Consider the following 23,456-nt stretch of genomic DNA (forward strand, 5'->3'; position numbering starts at 1 on the left):
TCAACTAACATTAACTGGTGATTTTCATTTTTAAAAAATATTTTTAAAGTTTAGGATTTTTACCTAACTACACCGTCAATTTATAATAATCAAGTCAAAGGTCTCAAATAAGTTCACACACTTTGTGCTTCAGTAGCTGCTACAAATGATAAGCATGCTCCCTTGGTATCAGGGAACTGAAGATGAAAATATTGAAAAACAAACATTTATTATTTAATTTGAGGCCAATCTCCATTTCACAGTCACTTTGTTAACGCTTACTTTGCCGATGGCACTCTTTCTAATGTCATCCAGATCCAGAAACAAGTCTAGATCACATCCCAATTTGCCGAAAGAGTTCACTGTTGAGCCAAATGGTTTCACTGTGGATTCTGGAAAATATGCTGTCACAACATCATTTATCAGCGAGCTGACCAGAAAGCGTAGCCTAGTATTCTCTTCGGTGAGTTGGTACTCATCAACCAAACAGGACAGCTGCTCTTCAATCTAGTTGACAAAAATGGAGCACATATTATATATTAAAAAAAGACAGAGGGTCCATAATGTGAACATGTGATAACATAACATATTATTTAAATGGTTAAAACCTTCTGATAAAACGTCACTGTTGTAAGTAGATTAGGTAGGCAGCAGGACACATCTTAAAGTTATTAAGATAGATTTATTAAGATAGTACAAGATAGCACAGCAGAGCAGTAAACCTCACAGCTCACCATACCATCAACTGCCAAGGCTGGAATCCTCACATACCAGATAGAACACTCTTAGGTACTATGGGAGGTTGAGTAGATAGAAACACTAAGAAAGGTCTACAGACACCAAGTAGCCATATTGAATAAAGTATAAATATACAACATTCACCCTCTTTAAATTCTTCTACAACTAAACAGTCATGTGTTTTAGCACTCTGTTTTTAACTGCAAATAAAACACTGCCTTTAACAAAGGAGACACTCACCAAAATCTATGTTATGTCAAGGGAAATGGCAACTGAAGTACAAGGCTTCAGCTGGACTTTTTTCTGACTCCAAGGGAAACATTAGCAGTGTTTTTTCAGATTTTGATTTGTATCTGTCACTGCAAAATGAAGACCTCAAGATTTAAAAAGTTAAGAACTTTAACATCAAGGGGCATTTTGAGGATAGGATAGTACACAAATCATAAAATAATGCCTGAAATGGCAAATGCTCTATGGGATATATTACAATAGAGCCAAAGCCTTTTGTATTGAATGGCTAAGCCTTAAACACGTTTTTTCCACTCTAGAAAGCAATGATATTTCAATTAATATTATATTATTATAATAATATTCATATTTCAACACAGCTAACAAAGTCACTTCAGGTTTACTTATTTCTCCTTTCCTAAGTAGATCTGTAGGTGTTTCATAAATCTACAAATGGCTTTGAAGGAAAAAACAGAACAATAAATAAATAATTTAGATGATAATATTAAAAATGTAGCACTAGTTTGTAGGTGGAAACAAATGTCTGTTAAGTATTAAATCCATGGTCACGATCTAGCAGCGCACAGAACAGACCCTATGACTCATACTTAGAATACACTATCTTTACTCGAGGCTAGGACAGGAGAAATAACCTACTTACCTCCAGCAACACTCTTTCTGGCGGACACTGTAGTTGCACACTTCTGAACCTGAAAATATCCTCAGTGTCAGAATGGATCTGGAAATCTTTGCAAGAGCTCCTGTACACCAGCAGGTGGTGACACTGCCATCCGTCACAACTCTGTCCGGTCTATGAAAATTATGACACTATTGCTGCTTAGTTCATTTGTCCTCATGTTGAGGGAGGTGGTTAGATGACGGACCAACAGGAAGAGCCACTGAAGTGCAATCTAGTGCCACAACCTCAGCGGTTCCAGAAAGAGAGCCGGTGGCCCCCAAGCCTCCCTGCTTAATACAGAAACACATTGTGATCCTGATTTCGGTTAGCACTTGGAATAACCCACCCTTCCTGGAATGCAGAAAGGCCTTAAGAGTCAGAAGGATTGCATGCAGCTTAAGGAGATTTATATGGCAGAGCTGCTACACCAGAAACTACAGGTCTCTGATCTTCACCTTGTCGAGATGACCTTTCTTTTACCTACTGAGCGATGATGGCACTGCTACCAATGGGACTTCTAAAAGGGTACGAAGAACTGTCTGCCACAGGTCCGATTGGCTTCCAATTGAAGTCCATCATCCACCACTGGAGGTCCCCTATATCCTTGTTGGAAACATGGGTCTTATCTGAAAGTTCCCCACAATGTTGGGACTATTGCAGAAGCTGGATTAATTGAAGGGCTCTCATGTGCCGCCGAGTGCGGGTACCAGCAGAATGACAGAAGAGAGAACCAAAGGAAAAAGCATAAGCGAGAAAGAGGTGGAAGAGCCTGTAATGATAACATGCAGCTAGTACTATAAAATATAAGGAATGTCGAACACAGAAAGTCATCATAATCCTGTATGTGACAGTTAATATAAGAGTCCCAACAAAATGTGCAAGGAACACAGAACCAAGTGATGAAGGACAAGAAAAGAGAGAAAACTGAGACTTACGGTAAAGTCGATGCAAGAAGATATATTCAAAGTGAATGCAATGCATGTAGTAGAACTGATAAATCGTGCATAACAGTTAAGTACCTATTAATTTCCAGGACAAAGGTTTTTCATGCTTAGAAGTGACATCTCAGCCAGGAAAATCAATCGTAGCTGAGATCAGTGCAAAGAGGTAAGGATGCCATATGGCTACCATGGAGAAGAGGAAATTTGAGGGAAAGAAAGTAAATGAATGCAAAGGAAGTGGCCATAACCAAAACTATGAATTTAATTAATGTTATTTAACTCCCTCTTATAGGCATTGTTAATTACAATGTACAGATCTCTCTCTATATATATATATATTATATATATACACACACACATACACACACACACACAATTAATAAGTATAATGGTTTCCATTTCACTTTAGTGTGTACTTAATTCTAAATGTAACCATGGTTTGGCCTTCATAATTACCTGTTCTATAAATGTTATAATCTTTTTGTCATCATTTTTTATGATGACATTTTATTGCTAGCCAGGTGACTTGTATTGTTTGTACACTCATGCTTTTCCTTCTATAATTAAGATAAAAATAAGAAACCGTTATCAAAAAAGAAAATAAACGTACAGCAGGGAAATAAAGTAACAGGTGGCAAAATGAAACTAAATGGCAATTATTGTAAATGAGGAGTGAAAACCTATACTAGTACTAGTACTTAGAAGTGTGACTAAAGTTAATGGTAATAATGCTTAATAAGTAGGGAGTTAAGTAGATACTGGCAAAGAGGTAGAAAGAACTATAATTCCAAAGTAAAAGAGCATATAAATAAATCATAAAAATATAACGTAAATTACCTCAAACAAATTGCATTATAGAGTGTCTGAGAAGTCAATGATGAAATAGGAAGGGAGTTCCAAAGATCACAAATTGGTATCTAGGATTTTATCATGTTCTGTTTGGATGACATCTTATGGGAGAGGTGTTAAGAAACTTGGAGACAATTTACATATCTAATTGTGCTTCTACACTTATGTACTAGCAATGTTTTGGAAGTCACAACATCTTAAGTTTGTGTCAGCACTTAATACCCTTCAAGGCCTCTTGATTATTGCATAGACATCATTACCATCAGTGCTATATGGCATAATAATTGATACATTGTTTAGAAAGCTCGTTTGTGTTTCTTTTTTTTGACGGGAGAATTCCTGATCACTTATGGTATTTTACCTTTTGCTTTCTGAATTATATTTGATGGTTAGTTTCTGTCAATGATTCTTTTAGCCATATCTTGCATGCAAGTCAAGGAAGCATCTGAAGCCAGGGCCAGAGCAAAAACCAGGACATCCAGCGAGGCCTGCAGCTTAGGGGTGGCTTCATAACATGTTGATGGAAGGGGGGGTGGTGGGGGGGGGGGGGGGGGAGGGGAGGGGTTGACTTAATCCGTGGTCATTTGGGGAGGGCCGCCTGTGAAAATTCAACGGGAACTGCCATTGAGTCCATGGGCCACACAGCACGGCAGTGGGGGCCTGGAGTCAGTTTGAATAGCTGCAGCATAGTGTCGTTGCTGCAGAGTTGATAATGGGCATGGAGTTTGTGGTACATTAGCTCCAGGTTTGGCAACTGGTACCTGGTACTAAGAAGACGGTGAAACCAGTGTTTGTTTTCACGAACACCGAATGCAAGATCTCTCTTGAGATGGGGAGCATCTAGCCACCTTAGAACCTTACATATATTTCCTAGGCTTCTTTTTTGACTTGTCAATAACTTCGCCTACACGACGAAAGCGATCTTGACCAGGAATGACCTTGGGATCAGGATTGAACATATTTTTTGGGCTCAGAGACATGGAGTTTGATTTTGTGCTCCCTGGTGGTTTGGGGTTCATCAGAGACATATGCTACGGGACTTGGAATTCTTTTTACTGGCACAGCATCACATGAAGGCGTTGGTTCAATCCATAACCAACATCCACTTCTGGCACGCGTAGCATGCTTTGAAAACCGTAATTTTTAGAGGCTACATCCCAGCACAACTGTCAAAATTTCACAAGAAAAGGATTTCGATAAAATATCAAAAGGAATGGAGCTCCAGGTCCGCATTAAAGGGTAAAGAAAAAGAGGATATGGGGTTAGGGGTGGTACTAATATATAGCTATTTGTCCTTGTATACTAGATGGCACGCAACACAGGCCAATGGTGCCACCTGTGGCCACACAGAAGCTATTGCTGATGTTTGCCAGATGCAGTCTGATGCCTGGAAAGATTGACAAGGTTAGAAATCTAAAGTCTGAAATATCCATCAGAAAAACAACTTGTCATTACAAACAATTTTCGTCCAACCCTAACCACTGCATTCAAAACCATGCCAACTTGCATGTTATTTTCTAACTAGCATTCCAAAACTACAACACACATCATCTTTGTACAATTTCCAGTGCAAGAAAGATTATTCAGAAAAGTTAAGTTCAACTTACCACCCTACTCTCTGCATGTTCTCTTTGACTTCCTGCCCTAGCACTTGCACATTTGTTAAAGTTTGTCTAATTGAGGAGAGGAAGTATTTGGGAGGAGCTCCATTCACAGAATGAGGGATGAACCTTATAACAGCAAAGATTTGGAACCAGCACAGACTCACAAGGAGAATGACACAATGAGACAAGAGAATGGGCTGGGAATGTGTAAGAGAGCTGAGCCGATATACTTGCACAATAGTTGGCCCTTTGGGGAAAAAATAAGTAGCAGAGCTCTGGCCTGGTATAGTTCATTCCTAGAAGCAGAGACGAATTGGGATAGATGAGTTCAAGTCCACCCCATAAACCTCTACTTGTGGGAGCCCCAAAGAGTTACATTTTACATTGCCTTGGTAAAAGAAATGTGACCTAATCACATAGGGCAATGATAAGTTAAGAGACTCCAACTGAGATTAACCGCAAATTACATCAAAAGGCACAAGGTGACCAGGTGATAAGTTGAAATAAGGAGGTACAAAAATCTAAACACCGTATATTGCTGCAGCTACAAGGATGAAAAACCAAAGAATGGAGCATAAAGGGATTACACAGGCAAACAATTAATATGCCAAACCATTTTTCAAATGATTTCAGGGAGGGGGGCCCTCAACATTTAATATCCAATTGCCATACAACAAAAGAAACAGCAATATTTATAAAATGCCCTCTCCATACAGAAATAAAAACGTGAAGAAAGGACTACCCAGGTCTGTTCTGCTTTTATAGCACGAAGGAGACCAAAAGTGTTGGCATCGGCTGCAAATTTGAACAATCAACAAAAAATAAAAGTAGACCACTCATTAAAATTGATCATGTCTCAATCCTACCAGAACTCGACTTGTAATACATTCCAAAACAACTAAAAAATGTGCACCTTTCAAACTTTTGCAACTCAAATGCATACAAATTAAAACATGCCATTTCTTCTCAACAGCAAGCAATTAACAAACAACTACGCCCCAACCAGTTACCCCTTACCAAGCTGTCAGATTTTTAGCTCCCTTCACACCAAAAGCTTCTTCATTAAAGTCAATTACTTCCTCTCTCAGAATCTTCCTGCACATTCTAAGAACTGTCCGATGCATCTAAACCTACGTCCGGAGCTTGAAGGTTATCAACGAAATGTTCCCATGCTCTAGCCTGATTTTTCTTTCCCTCACCCTTTTTTCAATTCATGAAACAATACAATACTCTCAGGTCTAGCCCATTTACTTGCTCTTCCCTCCATCTAAGCACTTGAGGTCTCCCAGCAGATTTCCAATGTTTTGTCAACTCTCTTTTTGCAAGAATCCATGCCACATCATCCCAATCTAGTAGTGGTTTTCCGCTTTTTAGGGCGTGGTTAACTCCCAAAGGAGACAAGCAAGAGGTGTGCAAGAGATTTCCTGTTGCATGACCTCATTGACACAGTCCCCCACCACCTCTTAATAGCCATTCAAAGATGGGTAGGACCACCTCACTTGGATTTATTCTGATCCTAATTCCCGGCATATTGGCCATGCTGCTGCAGCAGCATCAGCAGGACAGATCTTATTAATCTTACCAGGTGTAAGGTAGGCTCTACGAAGAAAATAAAAATGAATTAATTTAAATCTAGCATTTTGGGAATCAGCAGGTAGGTTGACTGGAGCCGCGTTATCAGGCGTTTTGCTTTCTGACGTCCTACTTACTTTTGAAGAACACAACGTGATAGGGTCGGTCCTTCGTGCGTGGACATCGCAGTATCAGTTGCTTAGGTCATGTTAGATGATGTTTTAACTTCACTGGGGGCCACACAATCTCCACCTTTGCGCTTACCACCACATATATTGAGAGGATTACTAAGGAGTCTTTATGCACCTGTGGCTGAGGGGACCAAAGACTACAAGAAGTTCCATCTACTAGAGGAACTCCTATCCCTTCTTGATGCCTAATTCTGATCGCTCTGGATACAGAGTGTTCTTTGTGTGGACTTGCTCCCAATAGGATATGCGTGGTGTCATACTCATTACATGACTTGTGATTCTCTGAAGAATCAGATCATAGCCTTGAGAAAGTCTAAGTACTAACTGTGTACAGACGAAACACGTGTTGGCTGCATTTCACGTCTGGATATAACTTTACAAAAGAACAGGAAATAAAAGAAAATTATACACTCAAGCATCGTGATCTGGTCATCTTGTCCTGGTGGAATTCTGGATCAGTTTATGCCATTATTAACATTGTGCATATATATAAAAACATAGAACAACTCCATTTTACATTCTTGTGATTGTCAAGACCATGAATAATTGTAGTTAGGGTGTGCTTCATTAACATTCTTTTTTGGAAGCAGGTAAGTTTGCTAGGATCTTTTTCAAATCAATATCAGAAACCTGCATCTCTGGACCCGTCTCCCATTTAACTTCAAGATCTGTGAAGGAAGTTAGAGTGTTCGCACATGGCACGGCACAATGGCATGACCGCATATACATGACCGGCCATTGTACAGAAAAGATGACCGACTTTGTTCGTTGCAAGTTCCAAGTCTCTCTTTCCCCAGTGATTCATAATTATGACTACTATTGCCCATTGCAACAAGAACTCGCCACCAGGAATACCGAAGTCTTCGTTTGGCACCAGGTTAATAAGATAATAAAAACAAACTTCTTTCACTTTGGAAAATAACAAATTAACATAGAAAATAAAACATAACATAAAAAGACAGACAAGTCAAACCTCAAGACAATACAAAATAACTACAATCAAATAGATGGGTGACATGTGGGGAGCAACCTATCTAAGTACTCATTACTCAAAGAAATCCACACATAAAATACCTCAAAATAAAAGAGGAAAACAATAGTAAATTGCTACAAATATTTAAAGAACTATCCAGGCTCTTCTGTTCCTCTGACCCATCTCTCTCATTTCCAAACCCACAAGTCTACTAAGGTAGGTGTTCTTAGTGCAGTCCATAGTACAAAGGATGACTGAAAATCATTTAGATATAATAAGCAAAATCAATATTGAACCTGCAGAGTAAATCTTCTAAAAGTCTGATCTACCTCTCGCATACCCTTCCTCCGCCACAATGCCAAGTGCGGCAACCCAAAACACAATAAGAGTCCCATGGATGACACAAAACATTTCACCACAATGGTTCATATCAAGTACAACACCCTTCCAAACAAGCACTCCACTATGGCTTAGCACACAATCCATTTGACGATGCAAACCTACTGTCTACAACCTAAAGTGGCAAACATCTGTGAAGAATACAGGTCTTAAATCTGGCTGAAAAAATATGGAGATTGGGACACTGCCAAATACAGAGTGAGAAAAAAATCCACAATTTGACTCTCGCACAATTCAGTATAGTACCACCCATCCTAACCGGTTAGATTTTTACCTTACCAGTTAACGTTAAAACTGTATGATGGCTCTTGTCAGCTGAAAGTGATCAATCAACCAGAAGTACAAAGTCTTCAAGTTAATGTGAGAAGGAGCACACATCCATTCCAACTATGAACAAGCTTGTGACCCATGAATAAGTGGACACCTCCGACCATACCCTCTGATTAAACCCGCCAAGGATAAGTACTGAAGAAGAGAAGATTAGCGTTTAGACATGGGCGGCTCAGTAAGACGGTAAAGAGTTGGGGATATGAATGGTCTCAATTGCAATTACTGGACTCTACCTGAAAGAAAGGAATAGGTTCAATCCAAAACCATCCCTTGTTCTTTCTCGAAGTTTTATATAGCGCAAACGTGACCTGAAATCAGGTATCAGAGCGCTTTACATGAGCACAAGTTGTGTTACATGAGGACACATTAATTTTTGTTAGGCACGGGGAGAATAAGTGATTTGCCCAGAATCACAGGATGTTGAGCGTCGTCGCGAATCGAACCAGAGTCCCCAGATTTGAAATCCATCGCCCTAACCGTTAGGCTACATCCTCTGACCTTGTCATTCAAATACGTAACGAGGGTGACACGGTCTATGGTGTCAATTGTCACAGGTCAATCTGAGAATATTACCAGAGTTGGGTTAACTTAATTTCTTCAATAAAAAGTTTATTACGCAAAAACGTCATATTAAAAAAAATATCAAATTGTAAAATATTATATTTCAAATACTCAAGTAACGGTGCAAAGACTTCTTCCATGATAAAGGCCTAAAATTAAGAATAAAAGTGGGATCCAATGCTTTTTAGAACAAAACAACAATATCCTTTTGGCTGGAATGCAATATTTATTTATGTGTTTATTTATTTAGCTGTTTCAGGTGGCACCCACCACTGAAAAATATGTTTGCCCTTTACATGGAACCATAGTGAGGTCATTGTCAAAGGGACAACGCAAATGAGATGGTCAATGCAACAACGGCAGGATTGGAAACAAATATCTAAACTAAAAGAAGACCCAGGAAAGAAGGCATGAAAGGAAGGGGAAGATCATAATTGGAGAGAGTGAGCTTAGGAAAGAAGAGGGCGTGGAAGATGGTTAAGCACTGAAACCGACAAGGAGGATATTAATGTAGGATACTTCCCCCGCCAATCCTTAATGTTATGGGGAACCTGATAGTGCCATTCCTCCATCAGGCACATCACATGCTAGGCTGACATAAAGAGAAGACTTGTTGCTGGGTACTTGCTGTAAGAGGCATTACAATGCGACCTCGACCACGGCAGTCGCAATGCCTATGTTTTGCATTGGGGCGGGTGCTGCTGGCTGCACCACCCGCCGCAATGCAAAATAGGAACACCTGACATATCCCCTCACCACGTGGCAGGCACTATTCAAAGCCCCCCAGTGCCCATAGCAAAAATCGGGACACCTGACATATCCCTCACTACGTGGCAGGCACCATGCAGTGCCCCCCAGTGCCCACAGCTTAGGGCAGGAGAGGGGGAGCTTGCTACGGGCCACCAAAGTCCCCATCTGTCTGCCTGTTCATGGCAGGTTAACCACCCTAAAAATGGGGGCGGAAAGGGACATTGTAATCCCTACGGTGGTGCCTGGTAGGCACCGCTACCGTTGTGGGATAAGATTCCCCTCCAACGTTCGAACTGTGGTCGGTCGTTCAGACCGCCAACAAAACGCCCCCCATTCTAATATGGCGGAAGTGAAATCAGCTTACAATGGCGATGAGAACACCACCAACAGGCTGTCGGTGGCGGTCTCACCACCATTGTAATCAGGCCCTAAGTTATCATATACTATTCCTCATGGCCACGATTTATAATATGTAAAAGTAAAACACACAATTATGTTATACCTTTTCTTCTTGAGTAGCAAAAGACAACCAGAAAGTCCTGCATAGCAAACTAAACTCTCCTGCAAAATGGGCCAATGAAAATTACTAACAGTTTTCCTCACAGGGTGGGATGCATCTATTGAGACAGTGGCTTCCTTGGCCAGGAGTTGTGCAATTTGCACCCAGCGTTTTGTCACATAGCCCTCACACTGCATCTATATCAGGACCATATCAGCTCCAATGACCCATGATATCAAGAAGAAGGTAGAGTAATGCAGCCATATCATCAAGCACTTAGTTTTGCAGTTTAATACCCAAAGGTACAAACAGGTATTTGCCCCCCCTGGATTTAGAGAAACGTCTTATTTGATGATCTGTCTGAAAAAACAGAGATACATTTAGAAACGAAAGTCACAGCAGTGAACAACTGACCTCGGCCCCTGGACTTTACTCACATGCTAAAACCGTTCACAAGCTTACCATCCATACTTATTCAATCCCGAAGTATGTTAAAAAGAAACAAAAATTCCCACTCACTGGTATACTTACATTTGCCGCACTGGAAAGCTTTGTAATGAGTTCATTGATGGGGATTGTTGACTGCTTCCGGCACCCAACAGGTTTTTGGTTAGCAGCTTGCTCTAATAAGGTAGTTGATTTTATAGTAAAAAGCCTCGATTTGAATGGCACTACACAATCTTCTTTAATTATTGGGATACTAGCTCTGGAAAATAGTGACTCAATGCTGTCGAGTTTTGAAAATTCAACCACAGCATTGGTGCCCTGCAAAAAGAAAGGACAAGATTCAGATTCAAAGATGTACAACTTGTAGTCTTTTGATTTCACTTTGCTGAAAGAATGGAAATGTACATAACAAGTTTTACACCACCCAAGACATAAGAGTCTGATAAACTGTATCAATTGCATTGTATCACCGCCAACTTACGCTACTAAATGTGTAATCACTTCTATTCGTAGTACAGACACATTAGTAACGGAAATAAAATGTCCACGGGTAAGAAGCCAAATAAGAAAAATAGGGACAGGTCATTTGGGGCTATGTGAACAGCAAGGATAAATGGAGTTCTAGATCCTTTGCCACAGATAATCAGACTGCTCAGCACTAGATGCAAAGCCTGTGACTATTTGAGCTATTGATGCTCCTTGGACAAAAGAGTATCTCAGTCAATATCCTTTGTAAGACAGTTAAAACATACTCCAGGTTATTCTTTCGGCAGAACAAGTTTCAGCGTGATCAAAGACACACACACACAAAGACACACACACACAAAGACACACACACACAAAGACACACACACACACATGAGTAAATCAAAGGCCTTCAGAGGAATTTAAGTTACTATACTTTACGTACAAATACCTACTGGAACTGGTGACTTGCAATTAGTGGGCTCATCCAACAAATGGTTTTCGGAATTTAGAAGCCAATAAGAAAGATGACGTAAGAATATTTTACAAATCCTTGGTCCATTTGAAATGACTACTCCTCACCAGCATGGAGCAATATGTAAACTTTACACAGCCAGAGTTAAAATGAAATGAATGCCATTAAAAGGGTCAGGGCAGCAGGAGAACTCGATTTCAAAAATATTATGCCTTTTAGAGCGAGAAGTAGGAGAGCCATGGTAAAACTGAAGGTTACGAATAGTAGGAAGATGGCCTTTTACAGTTCTAGCAGGCTTCTAGTGCCTTCATATCATTGCCCTGATTACAATTTTTAAAGCACAAAAGCTGCACACTTTACTGCTGTTCACAGTATTTGTTCATACCTGCTTTCATTTCTTGTCTCTTTATGAGCTTACAATATAAGTTACCAGTTTGTTAAGTTCTGGATGATAACGATAATTGTGCTCTATGTTCCATGAACATGAGTCCTTGGAAGTATCTCTCCAACAAATCCAACAGTATAACTAGAGGAGGAAAGCACATTTCCAGTGTGGTACCAGCAGCCTGAAAAATGCCTGCAACTATAGATTTGACAAGCTCCTTCCCTGAGGAGATTTTTGTCTTTGGAGGAACATACTACTTTTAAAAGGTGTGATCACCTTGCCTACTCAAGCAATAAAAGCAGCTTCCTTTGTTAATTCACCTGTGAAAGCACCAGGCAGTAAATTGGTGTGCAAGGCATTTGTACAGGAGTTAAAAAACGTAACATTCTAGCACTATTGGTGCAAATATTGACTTTCTTCTATATGTTCATGGGAGACAGGTGAGAAAGTCTGAACAGTTTAGGCTTTTAGGAAGGCCACTTGTACTGCTGAAGAGCTTTGTAAACGAACACATGCAGGGGTCCATATTTGGGCAAACAAATGTGAGCTCTGAAGTTTTTGTGCTTTACCTATTCTGTAGCCATACTTACGTAACTTTCATAAAAGAAGTGAGTGTTGATCGTGCCATGTTGGGACAAATATTTGAGGAATTTTTTCTCATTAATCTTGGCTGGACAACTAATCAAAACAGTATGCTTTGCTTGTTGCTGCCTTTCCTCCAGTACTTTGCTGAAAGTCCTAATTGAGCTGCAACTTTCAGAACCTAGAAAAAACACACAGTTGACAAGTGATAGTCATCAAAGCACACTAAGTATGCAATAACTGGTCTACAGCACGATTGCTCAATTTGTCACCCTTCAAACTGGATGTTAATAGATGGCTAAAATTATGTTCTCATCTAGACAATGTGAAAAAAGCATTCGTTTAATGCACAGTCTCTACTCACAAAATATTTGAAGGATTAATTTAAATCTTAGCAGCATAATAAAGAGTTTTGCATTTTTTAAACACTGTTCACCATTTACACAAACAATACTGGCAAACCTGCAGGTGGACCTTAGTGGACAATCTGACAAAGGTGAACTGCTCTTAGCACTAAGGTGTGGGTCAGAAATAGGCAAGTGTATGTGTTGGGGAGACGACAGTGGGTTAGGGTGGCACCATGGAGTGAGCATCCACAAATTCTAAGAAAAAGATTATCTAGAAACATTTTGAAGATGATTTTCCGCCCCGGAAAAACATATAAAATTACTCTTGCAAAAGGCAAGAGTAAGTGTATTTCAAGACCTTGAATGGAGAAGGAATATCCCCATATATCAGGTGCGTTGGGGGATACAGTTTCTACACAGGGAATAGTAATTTCTCTGTGAAAGAAGAAAATATTTTCAAGCAAATTCTCAGAATTGAAGTTAATCTTGCAGACTGTACAATTTGAAGACAATCACCAGGATTAAATCTGAAGGAGGAGGAACATATATGATAGTTAATGATTAGGAAAGATTATGTTGCATAATACTGCAGATTTTGGCGAATTCCAAAAAGTCAGTAATCTATTTAAATAGTCTGGGGAATTTTACAATACCTAAATATCCAACATTTAACACTGCCTTTGGAACCCGGCCCATAGTGAACAATCAAGGGAAAGGAGCATATGCTAGGAATATCAACATCAATTGCATGTTTAGGTAGAGTGTTAAACTGCATATATGCAATTTCCAAGCCCTGTAAATAAAAAGGTGACACCAGATTTAGTTAACCACATTTACCGATTAGTTGGCCTTGCTAGGATTCAAGCATGCTGCTTAAAATCACTACATATCTGCAGCAAATTTACCTTACAGAGCCTTTTTTACCTATCAAACTACAGACACCCAGTAAAGTCACACAAAACACATTGACAATATTAAGAATAAAATGTACGCTCGCTACAGGCACATCAAAATTATGCTTGAAATTAATTAATGACATGTATAAAACACAAGTGAAAATGGTGAGAGCTTGTACTGGCTGCATAATAACCACTTCTACATGGAAGCTGTACATTTCCTTGACTGGTAAATTTCAGAGCAGAAAAAGATGAAAAAGGCAAATAAATAATCATCAACTGCAAAATCAATAGATTCCGCCAGTGAAACCCGCGTTCAAACCAACTGGCTTTGCGCACACACAGTGTCAATCTTGTAATTTTTTTTATAAAGCATAAGAAAACCAATGATGAGATGGCCTCCTCTGATGCCGAGGCAGATATATTACAATGGTTTAAAACCATTAAAATATGTCTACCTGCTGCTTTATTAGAGGCCCACTGCGGGCACCAGCACTGGGGAGGGAAGCAGGTAGAGAGAAAATCAATAAGAAAAAAAATAAAAAGAGGGAAATTGGGGAGGAAGGGGGGTCGGGTGACAACAGAAAGGAAAGAAAGACATTCCCCATGCAGTGTGAAAAGCCCTGGACGCAAAAGTGAAAGCATACAACAGCAGACAAATCAAATTGTCAAAAAACAAAAATGCTCCTTTGAAAGGATAAAAAAAAGAGAATAAAGAGAAGCAAGCCATCAAATCAGAAGCAGGGGCGGAGACAGACAAGACAGCCATCAAATTATGAGCAAGGGGAAGACCCAAATACCCACTCCAAGTATATTGGTTACAATAGGTCTGCTAACAGACAGCTAACGCAGTCTATCGTGCGATACCTTAAAAGGGGGGGTCAAGTCCATACCACAATTGATGTGTGCAGCCAGTTTCAGCGAAAGATAAGACCAAAGTCATCAAGCTGCTTGCAGCCTTTGTAGCGGCTCCAAAATGAACTCAGACTTTCACGGGTAACGTAGGTCTGTTTTAGGTACTTGATTTTAATCTTTATATTGGTCATACATAGGATCCTCCAACAGGGTGAGTGTGCACATACACACAGACACAACATTAATAAAGATCATATGCTGGGAGTGGGGGATGTATGTGGCAAAGTCAGCTGCAGGAAATGGCACTTCTTCCAGAGGTCCATGCCATTAACACCTCTGCCCTGTTAATCCCTTCCCTAAGGTGGTGAACTTGTTTTTTTGTCATTTGACAATGCTCAAAATGTTTGAAATTGCATCATACACCAGTAATCGCTAGTAAGGCAGCCCCCTTCTCCCAAGACTGATGACACAGAGCCTGTTCCTCTTCCTTCTGCTGTAGGCAGTATATGCCACTACAGCCAGAGAACCCAGAAGCACCGAAGGCCTCAGGTAAAGATAAAGAACACAGGTAGGTAAGATGTGCAACCTTATACCCTGTCTTGGCCTGCACGTTCTCCCATAATTCAAAGAGGGACCACTAGCCCTTGCCTGAGCTCAACGTCTGCCATGTGCGGGCCAGGAAGGTAATAAGAGGAGCGGACCGTGGTTATCAGTGTATATCGTGCTGAAGATGATGATGCAGTGGTAGGCAAGCAGGAGGTGTTGGGACTGAGTGTGCTGTAGGCAGGTATGGGAAAGAGGGGTTCGGGTAGAGGGGATAAAAAACAGGTAAGGGTTAAAGTGGGTGAGTTAAATGTAGAGGATCCCAAATGGATGTGGTCCATGCAGTCATTGAGGACAACCGGCGAGGTACTGGCAGTAAAGCTGAAGGGTTCAGACAGTAGAGGTGGGAAGTTGTGAAAGTCCAGACATAAGTTGAGTGTCACAACAGTGTAATCGTATATATAGATAATGGAGTAGATTCAATATGCATAATGGAGTACATTATGTAGAAATGTTTCTAGCCTGGAAGGTTGGGGCTTAAGGAGTAATGGTGAGGCCATGTATGCTGCAGAATTGGAGGGAAAGAGGGAGGTGGTAAGAGGCAAAGAAACAGACAAATGTGTTGGGGTACTTCAACATGTTGGGTTCTTGCTGGTGTCCAACTTTCTTGCATCTTTCTTTAGAGATCTGAAAGGTATTTTAAAGCCTTTCTTTTACCTGAAATTACATGAAGTTAATTTTAAAAGGTGAATGCTCTATCCTGTGGATACGGGAGGAGGATGTCCAGGCATTTTAAGGTAGTGGCAGGCTGAGGAACGGTCTCTCATGCTATAAAAGGGACATGTATCCCCTTCTACAGGGTTTGGGGTTCTGCATTGCCATTTACAATAATCTCTAGGCCTCTTTAGGATTCATAGGCCTTATGCACGGACGAAGATGGTGGCGATGCATGTTCTTGCATTGTGCTGCAACCAGCCTTTTCTTTGGGATACTCCAAGACCTCCCACAGCAAACGGGGCCTTGGGCAAAAAAAGATCAGGCAAATTTTCCAAAGCCACTGTAACTGACTATGTGAATACAAAGTCTGAATTTGTACTGCAAAAAAGTGTTTACCTACTGACTATTAACGTTATAAATTGTGAGGTGCACACTACGAACCTTAGCATATTTTATTTGTGAAATAAAAAAACATTTTTTTCTAAATATAAATAACATAAGCTGGGTGATTTATTAGGGGTCTACAGAAATCAATAGTTTAAGAACTGATGTTTTAGTTCGATGACAGCAGTAATGTTTTGTTGAGGTATCAGCAGCAACTCCAGCCACAAATGGTCTTGCAAGAACAATAATAAGCATTGGCATAGCCAATGGGTCTCGCCTTTGGGACCTTATAAGTGTTTAGCCATAGCTATTGGCACATGTGGAGGATGATTGCACTCGAGGCAAAAGGGCACGTAAAGCATCAGGCACGCTGGTGGCATTGCACTATATTGATGCATCCCTCGAGGTGCTAAGGAGGTACCCTTCCCAAGAGCAGCAGGGTCTGCGTGAAAAGTAAACAACTGAGGTAGGATGTGATGAGGTAATTGAAGGGGTGGGCGTGGACGACCCCAGCACTGCAGGTTGTGCTACACTAACATTCTGAGACTGCCTAATACTCATTGTCACGAAATATTTAGTGCCGGAGCGGCTCGTACTTATTGGCATCTTTATTAGCGCATTAATGTATTATTTGTGCGAACTTTTAACGGAACCTCAAGCGGACAGTAAGCTTGCAGAAACCCGCATTCATCCCCCAGTACAGCGTGGTCTGGAGCACCTTTTATCATATCTTGTATATGACATCTGTTGCTTTATTTACATGCTGGTGATTTCTTTCAATGCTCGGCGCGGGCTCCCAGAGTCAAGGCAGATCCTTGGCTTGGCTCTAGCTTGGCTCTTACTGTTCAATTGTTAGCTTGTCACCTCTGTGACTGAGTACTGGAGGGTTGAAAGAGAGTGGGGGAGGGACAGATGCAGCGCATGCATCAAACACGAGACCGGTCACAGCAGAGCTGTGGCTGTACCCATCCTGCAGCACAGCCTGGCGCAGCACAGGTCCCCTGGTGAAGGCACTTCTGAAGGCACCCAAATGTTTATTCAAGCAACAGACAGGACAACATCCCCACATGGCAGACCTCGCACCATCCCCTGGCCTGTTTCTGTATGAAATCAGGGCTCTGATCAGCCCTGCCAGCCAAACCGTCCCCTCGTTGGAGCCTGCCTTAAAATGACTTTGCAGTAATTAGCCGTAGTTTCCTTCCTGGTTCCCAGAGAAACACCTGGAGCCTGCATGGGGGAAAGGGATCATACCATCCCCGGGAAGAGCCAGGGCGCTCACACAGAAGCCTCCGTACGACTTGGAATTATTCCTTCGCCACCCCTCCCCCCTACGATCGCAGAAGGCGCGCTCGCTGTGGAGAGCGCTGCTTCGCTGCAAGTGATTGATTTCTCTACTAATGCCAAGATTAGTTATTGGAGATTAAGTTTCAGGCCGGAGCTGTGCCCAGTATTTGATTGCACTTGCTGTTAACAAATATGCAGCGGTGATTTTGGCACCCTGGTTAAGTTTGCCATTAGCAGGAGCTCCATGCTAAAACAAGTGGGAGGGGTGGGGGTGGGGGAAAAGTGCGGCCGACAGCACACACAGCGTTTTCCTTGTGGGAGCGAGCCTTGGCCATCATCTGTTTGGAAATTAATTAGGAACAGATGTTGCCAAAGCTCGCTCCCGCAAGGGAATCGCCAAACGTGCATGCGTTGCCATTGAAAGCAATTCAACACGTGCATGTTTTTGGCACAAAAACCGAATCGATTTCTAAAGGTCTCCTTCTATGCAGTGCATGCGCGCTGTGTAGGCGAGACCTGAGAATATGTGAATGAAACTCATTTTATCTCCTTTGAAAGATGAGAATCGGAGTACGTCCTCTCGGCAATCAAACATTTCACCAACAGGGAATAAGCAGATCTCAAAAAGAAAGAGAGTACCCTAATAGTCTACACCCACAGGAACAGGGTAATAAATGCGAAAAAGAGAAGAATGTTCCCTGGGTTCTTGGTTCTAGCGGGGGAAGTTAAATCATTCACTCATTGTCACTTGTTTACTCTCATACTTTTCACCACTGAATACTATAATGGAACCACAAAAGTAGGATCTATTTTCTGTGCAAAAACATCAACATTTTATTTTAAAATTATTTCCTTAAAAAGGTTGTTCAATACATAAAAAACATGAATTCATTGTTCAAAAGTTAAAAGCAATATCCGTCACATCAGTGGTATTTCAGTTTCAACGTTTTTTTTGATCAAATCACTGAGTGCTAAAATGCACAAATCAACATACTAAAGAAAACATCAGTTGTAGTGATACATAATTATAAAATTATACACAAACATCCCCCACGGGGTAGTCGACGCGTTTCGGTGGCTTTTGGCAATGTGCCCCACCTTCCTCAGGACAATTTTGGTATACACACTTATCTGTAAACAGAAAAAACCAGCATAAGGATATATTTATTTTAACAACAGTTTTATCATTTCTTTGTCCCACCCTTTTTGCTCTTTTCAGTGCTTGCATATCATTTTTTGTGGTTCCATTTTTCTTTATCAACACTAAAGTGGCCCCTGGGGACAAACCCTCTTATTTTACCTTTTTACCAGGGACACCCCCCTAGGGAGTTAGGTTCTGGGGAGTATGAGCACATTCATTCACACATTTCCCTCCATTTTGGAAAACAAGCAATCATACCCGATTGCATACCTTAAAATTTATCCCTTGTAACTTGGGATATTTGCTTGAAGAACTTCTGGGCGGCTAGTTATAGTCTCGCTCTATCAACATAAAGGATATTATTCAGAATTATTAATGTAATTCTTAAATATTTAGACATACTGTGTTTCTTTAGTTCATGTCCTACCTTATGTTATTCAGCGTTATCTTTGTTCTTTTCACACTTATTCTGGCAATTTTTTATCAATTTCTTATCAATTTCACTCTGTGGGAAAGCGGGGCAATGACATTAATTTCACCCTTTATTTTTTATGGATGGGTTTTTCTCAACTTTCCTATTTATTTACACACCTTATTTCGGATAATCTGCTCTTTGCATCGGTGTAAATTCCACTGTGATGATCGCAGCGTTTTCAAAATAGTGATTAATCTGAAATGATGGGAATAATGTATTTTAATTCCATATTCCCTGTTTCATTTCTTATTCCCTTTACCTTTTTATTTTTATTGGTAAAAGCAAGCTCACCTTATTTGTTTTCAGGTATATTCAGTTCCAGCTAGTAGCTCCACTTTCAGGGTTTCTTTCAAATTTACCTACAGGGATAGAGCGTACGTGAACTATGTTCAGGAATAGGGCATGCATGGGCCATAACTCCTACTCAAGCTATTGGTTTTTTCCTTCCTGTTCCTTATAACGCTCACCTTATAGTTCTGATTTCCAGGGGTTGATAAATCCTGGTAGCTCCCGTGATAATAAGGCGCTTCCTTCGCTCGTCGTTCTGAGCTCAGGGTTCTGGGAGAGAGTATTACATTATACTGTTATTTCCCTTCTATTGCAACATTTTAATAAAGTGTCTGCATTTATTTAAAAAAAAATTTACAACCATTCCGGATGGTTAACACTACTCTTATCTTTGGTAGTCATAGATGCGCGCCGCCTCTTAGTTACCGTTGTTTTGGTCCTTATCTCTCGACCAGGGATACCGCCATGCGCGTCCTCCTTACGTGAGTTGATCTATGTTTAGGCTCGCGCTGTCTGTCCTCACAACTCCTCTGATTGTTGTCAACCATTTTGGTACATATTACCCCCATTACGTCTACGCCTCTTAGCGCTGTACTGCTCACGCACCTCATCATATCGCGTTCGCTCCCTCTAGTTTGGGCATAACACAAGCCTGAATGTAACGCTAAGCCCTCATCTCCGATGTTTACCGATACTTATACGTTCCCCCTTGTATATGCGGGTCTCTTACCTATTTTACGGTCGTTTGGCTCCTTCACCGATGCAGTTCCAAATTCCGAGTGTGGGAAAGACACATTGTCGGGACCGCTCTCTTTTTAAACTAAATCTCAACCGCATGACCTCCCATTTCCGGGTCTCAGACCTCCTCTTCTTTTGGGCACTAAACATAGAGGAGGTGGCTGGATGGATACTACTGGGCGCGAATATGGGCGCCATCTTAAAGTGTTGTATACCTGATTTGATGGATACTATATTAGGGCAGATACAATGTACCTGTTGCTCTATTTGTTATTAGGCGTATTTGCATGCTAATTTCTTTATTTCTATTCAATTGAGAAGAGATAAAACAACCCTCCACATGTGAAGCATATTAGGTACTATTGTCATAATTTTATATCTCATTTCTAATTATGCGTGATTTTATCGGTATATTCTTTCCCATTCTTCCCGGTTATTCAGGCCCTCACAGTGTGTTTTAAATTTACACATGAAAAATTGCTCTCTCATTTTGCGTTTTTTATCCAAATTACCGCCTCTTCTTGACATTGTAATTTTTTCCACCACACACCATCTGAGGTCCTCTATTTTATGGTTGTGCTGTATCCAATGCTCTGTTAGTGGGGCATTACATTTCTGAGTTCTAATAGCTGAACGGTGTTCGTTCAGCCTTACTTTTACTTCCCTGCCCGTCTCGCCGATGTACCCTAAGCCACATGGGCATGTTATTAAATAAATAACATTTTTACTCTTACAGTTGTACATCTCTTTAGGGACATGTATTCCTCCATTTAGGGCAATTTTTTGGCTTGGCATTATTGTTTTGCAGTTTATACAGGAGCTACATGGGTGAGTTCCTGTCGCCTTAGTCCCTGTTGTTATGCTCATTTGTTTATTTTCTGGTTTGTCCCTATATGTTTTTACCAGCATGTTTCTTATTGTTCTATTTCTTCTATATGAATAGAGAGGTTTTTCAATGGTACCTGTGCTTGGGTCTTGTAAATAACTCCAATTTCTATTTATTATGTTTTTTATTTTGTTGCTCATCACTGAGTAGTTGGAGACAAACACTATTTTGTTCATTTCTTCATTGTTTTTATTGTTATTTTCAAATAGTGCCTCCCTATTGTAAAATTTGGCTCTTTTATATGCTTTTTTTATAATGCCCTTGGGATAGCCTCTATTTTGCAATTTAATCTTAAGGTTTTCAGCATGGGTCTCAAAATCTTGTCTATTGGTGCAGTTTCTGCGTACCCGCAGAAACTGACCAAAAGGAATATTATCCTTTTGACACCGCGGGTGGTCACTGTTGTAGTGGAGCATAGTGTTACGATCCGTGGGCTTAACATATAGATCCACAAACAACGTGCCATCCCTGTTTTTAATGGTAATATCTAAAAAGGCACATTCCTCCTGGCTAATTGTGGAGGTGAACTTCAAATTGGGATCCCCGCAATTCAGCCATTCAATGAATTCCAATAATTCACCCTTCTCTCCGTTCCAGATAAAAAATATATCGTCTATGAACCTTGAGTAGTTTTCCACATTCTCAATAATATGTACTAAGTAATATGTACCAAAATGGTTGACAACAATCAGAGGAGTTGTGAGGACAGACAGCGCGAGCCTAAACATAGATCAACTCACGTAAGGAGGACGCGCATGGCGGTATCCCTGGTCGAGAGATAAGGACCAAAACAACGGTAACTAAGAGGCGGCGCGCATCTATGACTACCAAAGATAAGAGTAGTGTTAACCATCCGGAATGGTTGTAAATTTTTTTTTAAATAAATGCAGACACTTTATTAAAATGTTGCAATAGAAGGGAAATAACAGTATAATGTAATACTCTCTCCCAGAACCCTGAGCTCAGAACGACGAGCGAAGGAAGCGCCTTATTATCACGGGAGCTACCAGGATTTATCAACCCCTGGAAATCAGAACTATAAGGTGAGCGTTATAAGGAACAGGAAGGAAAAAACCAATAGCTTGAGTAGGAGTTATGGCCCATGCATGCCCTATTCCTGAACATAGTTCACGTACGCTCTATCCCTGTAGGTAAATTTGAAAGAAACCCTGAAAGTGGAGCTACTAGCTGGAACTGAATATACCTGAAAACAAATAAGGTGAGCTTGCTTTTACCAATAAAAATAAAAAGGTAAAGGGAATAAGAAATGAAACAGGGAATATGGAATTAAAATACATTATTCCCATCATTTCAGATTAATCACTATTTTGAAAACGCTGCGATCATCACAGTGGAATTTACACCGATGCAAAGAGCAGATTATCCGAAATAAGGTGTGTAAATAAATAGGAAAGTTGAGAAAAACCCATCCATAAAAAATAAAGGGTGAAATTAATATGTCATTGCCCCGCTTTCCCACAGAGTGAAATTGATAAGAAATTGATAAAAAATTGCCAGAATAAGTGTGAAAAGAACAAAGATAACGCTGAATAACATAAGGTAGGACATGAACTAAAGAAACACAGTATGTCTAAATATTTAAGAATTACATTAATAATTCTGAATAATATCCTTTATGTTGATAGAGCGAGACTATAACTAGCCGCCCAGAAGTTCTTCAAGCAAATATCCCAAGTTACAAGGGATAAATTTTAAGGTATGCAATCGGGTATGATTGCTTGTTTTCCAAAATGGAGGGAACTGTGTGAATGTGTGAATGAATGTGCTCATACTCCCCAGAACCTAACTCCCTAGGGGGGTGTCCCTGGTAAAAAGGTAAAATAAGAGGGTTTGTCCCCAGGGGCCACTTTAGTGTTGATAAAGAAAAATGGAACCACAAAAAATGATATGCAAGCACTGAAAAGAGCAAAAAGGGTGGGACAAAGAAATGATAAAACTGTTGTTGTTAAAATAAATATATCCTTATGCTGTTTTTTTTCTGTTTACAGATAAGTGTGTATACCAAAATTGTCCTGAGGAAGGTGGGGCACATTGCCAAAAGCCACCGAAACGCGTCGACTACCCCGTGGGGGATGTTTGTGTATAATTTTATAATTATGTATCACTACAACTGATGTTTTCTTTAGTATGTTGATTTGTGCATTTTAGCACTCAGTGATTTGATAAAAAAAAACGTTGAAACTGAAATACCACTGATGTGACGGATATTGCTTTTAACTTTTGAACAATGAATT

The 23,456-nt window shown here is 40.4% G+C and overlaps 1 protein-coding gene across 1 annotated transcript in view; it reads right to left on the reverse strand.

The window, feature by feature from the left end:
- The window catches only part of MTPAP (mitochondrial poly(A) polymerase), a 141,711-nt gene that overhangs the window by 83,338 nt on the left and 34,917 nt on the right, over window positions 1-23,456 (reverse strand). The window contains exons 2-4 of the mRNA XM_078663387.1: window positions 12,656-12,828; window positions 10,825-11,058; window positions 262-486 (exon numbers count right to left, since the gene is read on the reverse strand). Of these exons, the coding sequence (XP_078519513.1) occupies window positions 262-486; window positions 10,825-11,058; window positions 12,656-12,828 (632 nt within the window). The remainder of the gene's footprint in view (window positions 1-261; window positions 487-10,824; window positions 11,059-12,655; window positions 12,829-23,456) is intronic.

Source organism: Lissotriton helveticus, chromosome 10 (genome assembly GCF_964261635.1).
Source record: "Lissotriton helveticus chromosome 10, aLisHel1.1, whole genome shotgun sequence".
Classification (NCBI taxonomy): Eukaryota; Metazoa; Chordata; class Amphibia; order Caudata; family Salamandridae; genus Lissotriton; species Lissotriton helveticus.